The sequence below is a fragment of the Glandiceps talaboti genome, chromosome 1, assembly GCF_964340395.1.
Source record: "Glandiceps talaboti chromosome 1, keGlaTala1.1, whole genome shotgun sequence".
NCBI lineage: Eukaryota > Metazoa > Hemichordata > Enteropneusta > Spengelidae > Glandiceps > Glandiceps talaboti.
In genome coordinates this window covers 22162453-22177643 of record NC_135549.1, presented here as the reverse complement: position 1 = coordinate 22177643, position 15191 = coordinate 22162453, and the positions used below count along the sequence as shown (strand labels likewise).

Below are 15191 nucleotides of genomic sequence, written 5' to 3'. Positions count from 1 at the left end.
TACATTGAAATGTGATTAAGCATGTTGTTCTAGATCTTCTACAGTGCGGTAGAAACAGGATTCTGCAGAAACGATTGCACATGACTTAATGATTTTACTGATAAGCAATATAATGATGATTACTTGTCTCAGCCTTCTACATCCCACGTGTGTTCTGTAGTACTGTCTTCTATTGTTTATTTTGAATTTGAAGTTGCCCGATTATATATGTAAAACATGTCATGTCCGCACGAATGAAACACCAAGGAAACCCCGTTTGCCTTGTAGCAGTACACCTTATTTCGCTTTCACCATCGTCGTATTAAACCACGACCTCTTTTACGTCCAAAACGCACCCATCAAGAGGGATGTTTCCCAGTGTCAGGAAAAAATATATCAGCTCTGGTTTGCAAGAATGGCTTTCACACGCCGTTGCAATACGCATACAATGTATTATGTATCAATTCTGGTCCATGACGTGTGGTGAAGGCTTTTCTGACCAATATTAAATCAATGTCAAATCGCGTTACCAAGACATTCTACAAACACATCAAAATGGCTGTACCCGGTGAACTTAATAACTTAGTGATTTTTTATATCACTTAAAATAATAGTGCCAGTGTATACATTTTTAAGATAACCAATGAACTCCACTCCAGGTTGAGCAAGTCCACATTGAGGGGTACTTTAAGAAAAGAGGTCTTTGAATAGGCAATTAATCGACCCACGTCATTCGTAATTATCAGTTTACCCATGGGTTCAATGGCGTCATTAGTGTGGTAGCTCGTGACGTAGTCTCCATAGTGTTTAATCCACACTTAATGTGATCACTATTGTCTGCTACATATTAAATTGTAAATGAAAGGATCTATAGCTTTTCTTATCAACGGTTCTTCAAAGTCCACGAGATAAAATAATGCGCCACTGTCTCTGATATAATTGATGGTTCTTGGCTAAATTCAGATTTAAGCTTACATATTACACAAAACACATAACACATACACACATACACACATAACAGTACATAGTTCACAATCATACAAATTTAGAGTACATATTTCGCAAACATTCGTACACTAGCAAACTTACAGATTTAGAGTACATATTTAGCAAACTTCAAGTTACATATTCAGAGTAGATATTTCACAAACATACAAACTCATAGTACATATTTCATAAACATGCAAACTCAGAGTCCATATGCAAGTAATACACACAATTACAGCTGCACTTAGTCAGGAACAAATCTGAGTTCATTGACTTAATATGAGAGGTGGTTAGATGTGTATAAAGAGGTTTAAGAGTGACAACTTTGGTGTATTTCTAATTTATTGGTACCTCCAAAAAAAAACACGATTTTAAACTATATCATTTTTACATCATAAAATACATTCTTGGCGTCAGTTCTACAAGGCATTTGATATTATACATTGTCTTTTAGTAGTAGGAGTAAACTAAGAATATTTCACAATGTAACAGAAGTAAGAACCAAACACCATAAAGATACAGACTGTGTCCCTTTAAATTAAAAGTAACAACCAAACAATATAAAGCCACAGACTGTCATCGCTAATGCTTCAGCAATTCAAATATCTTGAATGTAAATTTTCAACATTTTGTTCGAAAATGGAAAAAAATCCACCGCAATGTTATCTTTGTTAAAACTATATTCATAAAAAGTGAACAACATATTTGATATTTTGTTTATTTGTGCGTTTTTCTTCTAAAACTGTGGATGGGCAACACGGTGTATGATTGCTTCGAAGCTCATCATAAGCACATAGTTAGAAGTTGTAATATGGGTATGTAGCATGATTGATAACTCCATATCAACTGTCCATGTACGTGTAGTATCTGTGTTTCTGCCTGTCTGAAGCTACCTGCTGGTTCTTTCTGATTACAGAATTTACTCTTTGTTATCAGGTGCGCAAAACACGAAGCATAATTGTGAAAATGCCACTGCGCAAAATAAACCTTTATGGAAACACTATTCAAGCACCCTTGCACATTGTACTCAAATGAGGTAGTTGCAATGTTGCTTTTATAATGTTACGAGCTCCCATATCTTATCTGATTCAGTCGACCCCAAAGCATGCAAAGGTTACCTGGGATATTTAGTGGTTGTATAATTTGTAAATCATTGGTTCAGAAGTTCTGATCATGTATGTAGGGGAGCATGACACCACCATTGATGCATGTACATTTCTATATAATAAAAACTCATACACTCTCGCTGCGTCTGACTTGTTACGGGTAGGGTCATGTAGCTCGTTATAACAATACCTTCGAGTGAAAGTAGCCTTAAGTTACCTTTGTCTGCAGTTTCAACCAGAGTGACCATGAAAAATACACCACAGCGCTATTCGTGTGTAAACATGTGTTGGTTTCTTCAACATGTTTGTTTGTTGTTCTTGACGGCTTTAACTACACCTTGTCATTTTTTTTTAGAACATTCCATTTTGGCAGTGAATTATACAGTGTTACAGTCAGGTACTTGTACTTGGCGTACTTGTGAAGTAGTGGTAATAAATAATTCACTGCTCAAACGCTAGCACTAGTTGTTAGGTAATCTAATGTTCATGAAATGAATTAATCACGTGCTGTTGGTGTTGTTGTTGTTTCATTCGTGGTTGAACATTGACTCGATGTTATTGTTAACAAAATGGATTTTTACTTCGTTTTCCTCCGTCTCTCAGGTGTAAAATGCCCCAATACAAGTGTTCTAGTCACAAACAAAGTGTCATTGTATTGTATTGGTTAATTTGCATTATTCAAGACCATTAAATATCTAAGGTATTCACGTCTCCATACGTACCTGTGTGTGGGAGTGACATAGCAACCTAGGACGCCACCATCTCGATACCTGTTGTGTGCTTTTAAGTGCTTGTCATAGGTTGTACCCGCGATGCCATGACCGAAACGCAGTCAATAACAATGCTCTGTATTTTCATGGAGAGTGTGGTTGAAATGATAACTGACTTTGAATCCACTGATCGGAATTATCCAGCTATCCTTTCATCAACTGCTATAATACGACCCGATTACATAACTTAACTCATAGACCCTAGTATGAAGGTCTATCAATATCAAATGAATGGGGCCTCGTTTTGAAGTACTGCATGACGTCATTATATCCGTGCAGCCTGATCATGCTGATACAATGTCAATACTGCCTTGCTTGCCGCGTTACGAGCCAATATATTGGTGATTCATATATATATATATATATATATATATATATATATATATATATATATATATATATATATATATATATATATATATATATATATATGAATTAAGTTGTCTGATGATCGCACTATGCGTGAAACCCCGAGTTACAACCAAGAAAGAGTTCCAGAACTACCAAAACTATATATGAATTATATATTATATATATTACATATATAGTTACTCAATCTGGGCTTCAAAATATGATTGACGTTGCACAGAGATATATCACTAATCATGGTTTACGATTTAATCCTCAAAAAACAGAATGTGTCATCTTCGGTTGGTGTACACTTAGTCCTCATCCATATTGGTTACTGGATGGTGTAAGACTTGCTCAGTGTGACAGCGTGAATTATTTAGGGGTTTCACTTTCCTGTTCTAATCCAATCGAACACATTACGAATAGAATAAATGAACACAGGAAGGCATTTTATGGATTTCAAAGTGCTGGATTTAATAATTGTTCTTATAATAGTAATATGTTAGTTTACATGTGGAATGCTGCTATCAGATCAGTTTTAACATATGGTATTAACTGTGTACATGTATCTAAATCATCTTTGAAATGAGGCTGAAAAAAATTAGGCAAAACTGCTTAAGGCTGCATTTGGCATTCATAATATTGTAGAAGCACCCTTTTCTGAATGCAATTAATGTATGCATTAAAAATTGAAAAGTCAGTAGAAATCAGTTCGCTTGAACTGATGAAATCGATTTTTGGTAATAATTCTCATGCACGTTGTTTTTACATTCCTCTTTTAAATATGCATTATATTTTTGTGGTAAGCTGAAGGGACACACTGATTTACTGTCCCATACTCGGGCAATTTGTGTCAAAAATAATGTTTCATTTCTTCGCTATATCTTTGACATGTAATATTCTAAATATGTCTTGAGAAATATCGTATGTCAGATGAGTTGACAGACAGTGTCTGTCAGTTTTTAAATGCGAAGGGTCCACAGAGCTATCATTTTCTTAGCATGTTGTTAATGCCATTTTAACATTGTATTGTATTGTACGATTGCCATGAACTGTGTTTTTTTGTTTCTCTTCTTGTTAAGGCTTAATAAATAAATAAATAAATAAATAATAAGCATATGCCAATTGATTAATATACATAGGCCAACTGATTAATATAATTATGCAAACACCAAGTGACTGCTATAAATATATGGCCATTGATTAATGGCTATACAAATTAAACTGATTACTAACAAGCCTTCAATTGAAGACATAGCCCCCTCCAACTTGTATGTTTTATGGCAAAGTTATTGTGCAAATTGAAATCTGAATGGTGTCTCGAGATCAATTTGCTATTTGCTGGCATTCAAAGGCAAAGGTATGAAAAAAATACTGACCTTGGGTATAGACATTTAAATGAAGTCTTTGTTTATTCAACTTCTTGAGTTAATATAGAAAGAAAATTTTTGCTCAGTTGACCTTGAAAATGTTTGTCAAGGTCAAAGGTTAAATGTCTCATTAGAATCATCAATGTGAGCATAGACACTTGAATGGGGTCCATGTGTATGAAATTTTTGGCAATAACTGGCAAAATGTGCTCTGTCAGAAACATGGCCGCCATTTTGCTATTCAGGTCAAGGTTGTGAAATTAAGTAATGTACATATGCCTCACATAGTAAAAACCGAGACATGATTAAAATATCATCATTACTTGAAATACTTTATTCAAAAAGCAAATTTGGGTATTTCACCTTGAAAAAAGAGAGAATATTTTCAAGGTCAAAGCTCATGGTCTTAATAGAAAGCTCATTTTTGATAATATGGGTGTAGGCACTTGAATGGAGTCACTACATGTTATACCTATAGAGTTATGATGCATATTGTGAAATTTAACAACAAATATGGCTGCCATTCAGATATGCTTGATTCGGTCTTAAAACATGCATGTCTCACATAGTATGTTACCTTTATGCCAGGTTTGGTAGAAATCAATTGATGCATGCCAGAATTATGAGGGTGAATGCACACACACACACACACACACACACACACACACACACAGACAGACGGATGCACAGACAGAGCTCAATGTATAAGTCTACTCCGGGTGATGCCCATTGTAGTCTAATAAGCATGTCAGTTTTATGTAAACAAGCTTGCTAATTATTCAAAGTATAACTATATTATATGGGAGCAAAGTGAGTAATACCTTTACAACAATGCATTATGGGTACTGTAAAATGGGTATTTAGTAGTTTATTTTGTTTTTAATACAAAAGTTCACAATTAGTAAAAAAGACATATTCTTATTTCCTGACCCATCAATTAGACAATACATTTTCAAAATAACTGTATAATTAATATTGCTATAGTTAACATACTATACAATGAAATTTACATAATTTTTACATCAAAGAAAGTAAGTTAACATTAATAATTGTGTCATTTCAAAAATATGTTTCATTGTGGTGTGCATGCCGGTACAAGACAGATATTCAAAATAACTGTACAATTAATATTGGTATGGTTAAGATACTATACGATGAAATTTACATTACTTTTCCTGACTTACATCAAAGAAAGTTTAAAATATACATTTGTAATAATTGTGTCATTTCAAAAATATGTTTCATTGTGGTGTGCATGTACAAGACAGATTTTTAGTATCAAAGAAATCCTATCATTACATCTTAACTCAATAATTCTTACAAAATATAGGCTTCGTTGTAGATTGATGTACTACAAATCTTTTCCAAAATAATTGTACAATTGTTGTGGTTAATATAACATTTTGATGAATTCATAATTGACACTACTTTTCTAAACTATACGAAAAAAGTCAGGTTAAAAATTTACAATTGGTTCAATAAATCATAAACAGTGGGTTTCATAAAAGGGTATGTCCTTATTTCTATTTACAGATCTCAAGTTTAGTTAAAATAATAATACTGCTATAGCAATGAACTATGTGTGTGAATTGCCACCTGATATAAAAGTAGCCACTCATTTTAACTAAGACTACTTTCTTTGCATAAATAATTGATCATGTCAAAACCAGTCCTCACTAATGTGTATATTCAGTCCAAGCCCAGCGTCCACCACTATAAATCTTCATGAATTCTATTTTAACACATTTTATCTGTGTTAATCCACAGATAGAGATAAGATGCAAGTTCTTGGAGTTGTGTTTGGCTATTTGGATTAACGTTTGTTTGCAATGGAATGTCCGGTCTGAAAATAACATTTGCTAGACTGTTTGGGCAAGCCCTCACTGCGAACTTCGTTCGCTTATAGTATCGAAAGAAAGCCCAAACGTCTAGCAGCAACACTAGTAAGCAGTGTGCCAATCTCGCCTAATTTTATGATTGACTTGGTAATGACAAAGTAAACATTTAATGCAATCAGTGCAATATACAAAATAGTGTCACTTTGCCAAAATCACATTGTCAAGGGCAAGCTTAAAGCTGTTGTTGAATGAATGTTAAGTTCAAGTATTATCGTGTAGGTAAATACCAGGGGATATATATATATATTCCATATTGTTTGTTGAACCTTGTGCATGGTATAATAATTAGATATCATATGTGTTCAATAAAGGTCAATTTCAGATTTCATCCATAAGTGGTACACATAGTAACAGGTTGAATTGGTTATCGCATTTGGGGTACTGTGGCTTTTGTACTATACCATGTGTAGAGTTACACATATATGTCTACCTACAGGTTATTCAATACCACTCACGGTGTATTTAAAGAGTAAGTCACTACACAAATTACATTCATTTGTGAGCGTGAGTTACCTTCATGTGCTGTTTCAAAGTACACTTCCATATATAACCTTTCCCGCATTTTGTACATACAAATGGTCTTTCATTAGTGTGACGCCTCATGTGTGATTTCAGGGCAAAACTCTGAATAAAGTCTTTTCCACACTCTTCACAGACATATGGTCTTTCATTTAAGTGACACCTCATGTGTGATTTCAGGTAATCATTTCGTGCGAATCGTCTGCCACAGTCTTTGCATTTATATGGTTTTTCATTTGTATGTATTCTCACATGTGACTTCAGATTGCCACTGTCATGAAAACGCATACTACAATATGTACACGGAAATGGTTTTTCGTTTGTGTGAGATCTCATGTGTCTTTTAAGTTTGTCACGTGTACGGAAAGGTTTCTTGCACTCTTTGCATACAAATGGTTTTATATCAGTATGAGTCTTGCAGTGATGGCGCAAATTAGTGTTACACTTAAAAGCTTTACCACACTCTTGACATACATATGGTCTTTCATCCGAGTGAACCCTCATATGTGATTTGAGAATTCCAGTCTGTGCAAATGTTAGCCCACATTCTTTACATGCATATGGCCTTTCATTTGTGTGAGTCCTAAGGTGTCTTTTCCGATCTGTACTATTACTAAACCCTCTCCCACATTCCTCACACACATGTGGTTTTTCCCCAGTATGAACTCTTTTGTGTGTCTCCAGAATATATCTTTGTGTAAACCTTTCACTACACAAGTCACACTTGTACGGTCTTTCATGAACATGAACTTCCATGTGCGTTTGTAGAGAATCACTATCGTTCAAACTTTCACCACAATATGTACACACAAATGGTCTTTCTTTTGTGTGGATCCTTATGTGTGTTCTCAGTTCACCATTTTTAGCAAAGCACTTTTGACACAACTTACATACAAATGGTTTGGAGTTTGTGTGAACCTTGGCGTGTGTTTTTAGACTAATACTGTGTTTAAAAGCTTTCCCACACTCCTTACATACAAATGATCTCTTATCAGAGTGAGTAATCATATGTAATTTAAGTCCTTTTTTTCGAATAAATGCCTTCCCACACTCTTTACAGACATATGGTCTCACATTTGCATGACCCATCGTATGTGTTTTCAAATTATATTTATGATTAAATCTTTTACCACACTCTTTACATACAAATGCTTTTTTATTTTTATGTAGCTTTATGTGATATTTCCAAGTACTCTTGCATTTAAAAGCCTTACCACACTCTTTACATACAAATGGTCTTTCATTTGTGTGATATAGCATATGTGCTTTCAATCGCTCTCTGACTATGAAAGCTCTTCCGCAGTCTTCACAGACAAATGGTCTTTCATTTGTGTGGATTCTCAAGTGCACTTTTAGAGTACATCTGTGCTTGAATCGCTTACCACATTCTGTGCATTTGTATCGTCTTTCATTTTCATGAATCTTCCTGTGCATTGAGAGCTCACTTTTTACCTTAAATTCTTTCCCACACTTCCTACATGCAAATAGTCTTTCCTTTGAGTGAACCTTCAAATGCTTCTCCAGAAGCCACAGTTGACTAAATGTTTTCTCACACACTTCACATATTATAGGTTGTATGGTTTTGTGACAATTCTTCACATGTCGTTTTAGGTCATCTTTTTGAGAGAAATTTTGACTGCATCTCTTACATGTAAACAGCACTTCATCAATCACTTTAGAATCATCATTTACAGGTTCAATGTCTGTTTTTCCAGAGTCTCTTTCAGCCTCAACTTCTTTCAAGGTCACAAGTCCATGTTGACAAAGACAGTCTATTATAATTGATTTATCTGTACAGTAGGAAGAAAAGACAAAATTGTCATTGAAATGACTGATTATATTTATCAAAAGTAATTGAGTATAAAATTGTCTTGAATGTTTGACTAGTGTCACATCTCAGCAGGCTTTTTTTTTCAAGAATTGATAATCATTAACATACAAAGCTGACTAATGATTTCTGTTACTAACCTTTACTCTACGACAATGCTTACATTTCTTGAATTATAAAATGTGCATAATTTTTCATCTCACAATGCTCCGATCCAATTATTTGAGTATTGCTATTATTGAGTATTGGTTTACCAATTATTATGCCTGAAAATTATACTCTCAAACTGATTGGTTTGAAACAAATGCAATGAAACTGATTGTTTGCAATGGATAGCGATTAGTCTGTAAGGTATACCGTGATGGGGCGCCCTCACACATCGGCCAACCCCTACGAGAGGAGGCTGGTGAGGGTGAAACGTCACGACGTATCTTACAGTCTAGGTAGCGATAACATATGTAAGAATAATTGACTATATTCAAATGAAATAAATATGTAACTGTACCCTAGTTGAAATGAGCAAAAGTATGACTTAATTACAGATAGCAAATATTATGTAAATATATACAAACAGGTATACTTAACTGTGTCGGGGGGGGGGGGGGGGAAGTTGGCTGAATTAATCAGTTGCGGTTGATAGCATCACAAATCGTTATTGAGACAGTAAAGGAAATAACACAGATCACAATATTCACAGGCTCGGTCAATCTCGCTGTGTTTCCACGAGTCAATCTGAGGCACCCCTACTACCCTAGTATGAAACCACAATAATCAAATTCAACTGGAGGTATTTTAACCAGGGTGGCACCGTCAATTTCCATCCCTGGATAATTTTCAAGACTCTGAGAGTGTCTTTTGGAAAAGAGATGACACCATTTCAAATGTAGAAACTGTGTGAGACAACAACTGACCTTGCCTGGAAAGTGTATTATTCTGGAGTCGATGAAGTAACACTTGATGGGCTTTGTTCAAGAGATATTCATTGTAGCTGTAAAGTCTCCTTGCTCGATTCAATTTTTGATCTGTAAAAGACAATATTCCTTATTCTTCAACTGAAATGTGTTTAGATGTTATTCCCCAATATTTTTCTTCATTCAGCTAAAGGAAAATACAAGTGACCTAAGGGGTCTTTGTAACTACAAGTCGTTGGATGAATAGTGATAACATTTAGGTCACAAGTATTTTCCGACTGAATGAAGAAAGATATTGGAGAACAACATAATTATACCAACTTTATGAGGGACTGTGGTATTGGTTAGAATTTTGTGATTGATTAACATAGACATGATGTTAATGACTGTGTGGGTGGTTGTGGATGAATTTTAAATTGCAGCTCAGGACTTCTAGAGTAACAACTTTGACTAGACTGTGAGTGAAGGTATAAATCGTAACAAATGCAAACCATGTATCCATGTGGGTTAAACAAACTACAGATTCATGGTGTGCATTAAATAAGACCAAACTTTTATCAACGAAGCAATGAAATTCACCAGTTGAAATTGATAAATTTCCTTGTCTCAGGCATAGTCCCTACACTCAGTGGCGAGGGTTCATTTGGTTAGGGGTCTAATTGACTAGGGTCCAATTGTTTAGGGGTCCAATTGACGAGGGGTCCAATTGACCTGTTTCCGCATGTATCACATAATCGTAAAACTTTTTTTGTACGTAACTATCTAACTTACTCCATATTTAGATAAATTGTTATTTGAGTCTTACCAGTTGATGAAGTCGCCATCGCGTCGCTGAATTAATTAATCTTCAAGACAAGATGTGATAAGCAAAAAACACATTACAGAAATGTGCAGGCTGCACGCCGTGGAAGTTCCTGGTAGCATGGGAAGTGCTAACTTCAACAAAGTTGAGGGCGAAGTGTTGCATGCTAAGGTCATGAACTTAATTTCAGATATATTTCCGTCGTAGAGGGCGATCTACTCATCTGACTCAATTTCATTCTGAGTGACAGGGGAATCCATGATCGATGCTGTCTTTATAAATGGAAAATGAGACCAAGAAACATACAAGTAACACTACTCAAAAATGCATACACGAATTGACAACTGATTAATATACAAATGACAACTGATTAATATACGCATATGAAAACTGATTAATATATGCAAATGAAAACTGATTAATATACAAATGACAACTGATTAATATACATATCACAACTGATGAATATACGCATATGACAACTGATTAATATATGCATGACAACTGATTAATATACAATTGACAACTGATTAAAATACATATGACAACTGATTAATATACGCATATGACAACTGATTAATATATGCAAATGACAACTGATTAATATGCAAATGACAACTGATTAATATATGCAAATGACAACTGATTAATATATGCAAATAACAACTGATTAATATATGCAAATGACAACTGATTAATACATACATATGATAACTGATTAATATACAGAGGCCAACTGATTAATATATGCATATGACAACTGATTAACATGTGCATATGACAACTGATTAATATATGCATATGACAACTGATTAATACATACATATGATAACTGATTAATATACAGAGGCCAACTGATTAATATATGTATATGACAACTGATTAACATGTGCATATGACAACTGATTAATATATGCATATGACAACTGATTAATATATGCAAATGACAACTGATTAATATATGCATATGACAACTGATTAATATACATGACAACTGATTAATATATGCAAATGACAACTGATTAATATATGCATATGACAACTGATTAATATACATGATAACTGATTAATATATACATATGACAACTGATTAATATACATATGATAACTGATTAATATATGCATATGATAACTGATTAATATATGCATATGACAACTGATTAATATATACATATGACAACTGATTAATATATGCATATGACAACTGATTAATATATGCATATGACAACTGATTAATATGCATATGACAACTGATTAATATATGCAAATGAAAACTGATTAATATGCATATGACAACTGATTAATATATACATATGACAACTGATTAATATATGCATATGACAACTGATTAATATATGCATATGACAACTGATTAATATGCATATGACAACTGATTAATATATGCAAATGAAAACTGATTAATATGCATATGACAACTGATTAATATATGCATATGACAACTGATTAATATACATGACAACTGATTAATATATACATATGATAACTGATTAATATGTGCATATGACAACTGATTAATATGCATATGACAACTGATTAATATATGCAAATGAAAACTGATTAATATACATAGGCCAACTGATTAATATATATAGGCCAACTGATTAATATATGCATGACAACTGAGTAATATACATGACAACTGATTAATATATGCAAATGACAACTGATTAATATGCATATGACAACTGATTAATATATGCATATGATAACTGATTAATATATGCATATGACAACTGATTAATATATGCAAATGATAACTGATTAATATGCATATGACAACTGATTAATATATGCAAATGATAACTGATTAATATGCATATGACAACTGATTAATATATGCATATGCCAACTGATTAATACACATATGCAAACTGATTAATATACACACTATGGTGAACTGATTCAAATGCATACACCTAGTGATTGCTATACATATATGCCCACTGATGTCTATACAAACTGATTACTAACAAGCCTTCAATTGAAGACATAATCCCTTCCCCAACTTGTATGTTTTATGGCAAAGTTATTGTGCAAATTGCAATCTGAATGGTGTCTCAAGACACAAAACTACATAATGTACTGGTCAATTTGCTATTTGACTTTGAATGTGGCAATCAAAGGCAAAGATATGAAAAGAAAGCTGACCTTTGGGGTATACACATTTAAATGGAGTTTTTTGTTTATTCAACTTCTTGAAAATGTTAAGGTCAAAGGTCAAAGTCTCATTAGAAAGCTCATCTTTGATAATGTGAGGCATATGTATCAAACGTTTGGCGGAAACAGACAAAAATGTGCTTGTTTATCAGAAACATGGCTGCCATTTTGCTATTCAGGACAAGGTCGTGAAATTAAGTGATGTACATATGCCTCAAATAGTAAAAACCAAGACATGATTAAAATATCATTATCACTTGATATACTTAATTCAAAAAGCTATGGAGATAACCCAAATTTCAGTATTTGACCTTGAAAAAGATTTTCAAGGTCAAAGCTCATGGTCTTAATAGAAAGCTCATATTTGATAATATGGGTGAAGGCACCTGAATGGAGTCACTACATGTTAAACTTCCAAAGTTATGATGCATATTGTGAAATTTAGCAACAAATATGGCCGCCATTCAGACATATTTGATTCAGTGGAATGATATATCTCACATAGTATGTTACCTCTATGTCAGTTTTGGTTGAAGTCAGTTGGTTCATGCAAAATATATGAGGGTAAACACACAAACAACAAATATGGCCACCATTCGGCCATATTTGATTAGGTCGTATAACGAAGTGGCATGCATATGTCACACATAGTATGTTTAGCTTTATGCCAGGTTTGGTTGATATCAATTGATGCATGCCAGGGATATGAGGGTGAACACACACACGCATGCACACACACATGCACGGCTGCATGGACAGAACCCAATGTATAAGTCCCAGAGACTAATAATAAGCATGTCAGTTTTATGTAAACAAGCTTGCTAAATATTCATTATAACTATATTATATGGGAGCAAAGTGAGTAATACCTTTACAACAATGCATTATGGGTACTGTAAAATGGGTATTTAGTAGTTTATTTCGTTTTTAATACAAAAGTATTATAACTTCACAATTAGTTAAAAAAAAGACTTAAATGCTTATTTCCTGAACAATCAATTAGACAATAGATTTTCAAAATAACTGTATAATTAATATTGCTATAGTTAACGTACTATACAATGAAATTTACATAATTTTTCCTGACTTACATCAAAGAAAGTAAGTTAAAATTAATAAATGTGCCATTTCAAAAATATGTTTCATTGTGGTGTGTATGTACAAGATACTGTACGATGAAATTTACATAATATTTCCTGACTTACATCAAAGAAAATAAGTTAAAATTAATAAATGTGCCATTTCCAAAATATGTTTCATTGTGGTGTGTATGTACAAGATACTATACGATGAAATTTACATAACTTTTCCTGACTTACATCAAAGAAAGTACGTCAAAATATATATTTATAATAATTGCATCATTCTTTAAAATATGAGTTCCATTGTGGTGTACATGTACAAGATAAATTTTCAAAGTAGCTACAATTCATGTAACATGAATAACATGTTGAAATTTACATTACTTTTCATAACTCATAACTTGTGGTTAATATAACATTTTGATGAATTCATAATTGACACTACTTTTCTAAACTATACGAATAAAGTCAGGATTAAAATTAACAATTGGCTCAATCATAAACAGTGGGTTTCATAAAAGGGTATGTCCTTATTTGTATTTAGAGATCTCAAGTTTAGTTCAAATGATAATACTGCTTATGTAGCCATGAACTATGTGTGTGAATTTCCACCTGATGTAAAAGTAGCCACTCATTTTAACTAAGACTACTTTCTTTGCATACATAATTGATCATGTCAAAACCAGTCCTCGCTCATGTGGACATTCAGCCCAATTCAAAACAAAGGAAATCAAGCCCAGCGTCCACATTCTTGCAAACTAGAGCTGTTATTTCTTCTGCCTTACTACGAATTAACAAGATGGCACATTTTGACGGTGCTGTAAAAGAGGCCATGGTTTGCGAAAATGAGCGTCCACCACTATAAATATTCATGAAATATATTTTAACACATTTTATCTGTGTTAATCCTCAGATGGAGATAAGATGCAAGTTCTTGAAGTTGTGTTTGGCTATTCGAAGTAACGTTTGTTACCATAGCCCTCGTAAGTGGTGTGCCCATCTTGCCAAATTTTCTTATTGACTTGGTAATGAAAAAGTAAACATCCTATTGCAATCAGTGTGACTACAGGGTAAAGGACAAATAATCAATTTTGTACTTGCGATTTTCCGTATTTCTAATATTATTTTCTGTATATTTCAAATAAAGTTTTAAATACTGCTTCCTCTCACTGTTTTTTTTCTTCTATTTCCTACCTGATATCAATGTCTTATCAGCTTTGCTAAACATCTACTGATCCGATTAATGGTAGTACACGTGTACTACCATTAATCGGATCACTGAGTGGATGTTTACACTTGCGGGATAATGCGTTAATTTGGGCAAATAGTGAGTTTGTTCTAGCAAGCTACTAATTAATGCTATTTTTTTTAGGGGGGGTGGGGGGTGGGGGTTGGGGGGGGGGGGCTTTT

At 33.6% G+C, this 15191-nt stretch overlaps 1 protein-coding gene across 1 annotated transcript; it reads right to left on the bottom strand.

Moving 5' to 3' along the window:
* Nucleotides 1-15: 15 nt before the first annotated feature.
* LOC144434414 (uncharacterized) lies at nucleotides 16-10635 on the bottom strand. The gene is made up of 4 exons (XM_078122868.1): nucleotides 10525-10635; nucleotides 9720-9830; nucleotides 8363-8770; nucleotides 16-62 (listed from the first exon to the last, which is right to left on the bottom strand). Exons 1-4 carry the CDS (start codon nucleotides 10541-10543, stop codon nucleotides 16-18), a joined length of 585 nt encoding a protein of 194 aa, XP_077978994.1. The 5' UTR covers nucleotides 10544-10635.
* Nucleotides 10636-15191: the final 4556 nt, after the last annotated feature.

Bases quoted from the DNA above. Each gene is read 5' to 3' on its own strand.
- LOC144434414 (XM_078122868.1), bottom strand. The intron at 8,771-9,719 runs GTCAGTTGTTGT...CCTACTGTACAG, and splicing joins TAATACACTTTCCAGGCAAG to ATAAATCAATTATAATAGAC. The intron at 63-8,362 runs GTAAGCGATTCA...TCGTTTCTGCAG, and splicing joins ATACAAATGCACAGAATGTG to AATCCTGTTTCTACCGCACT.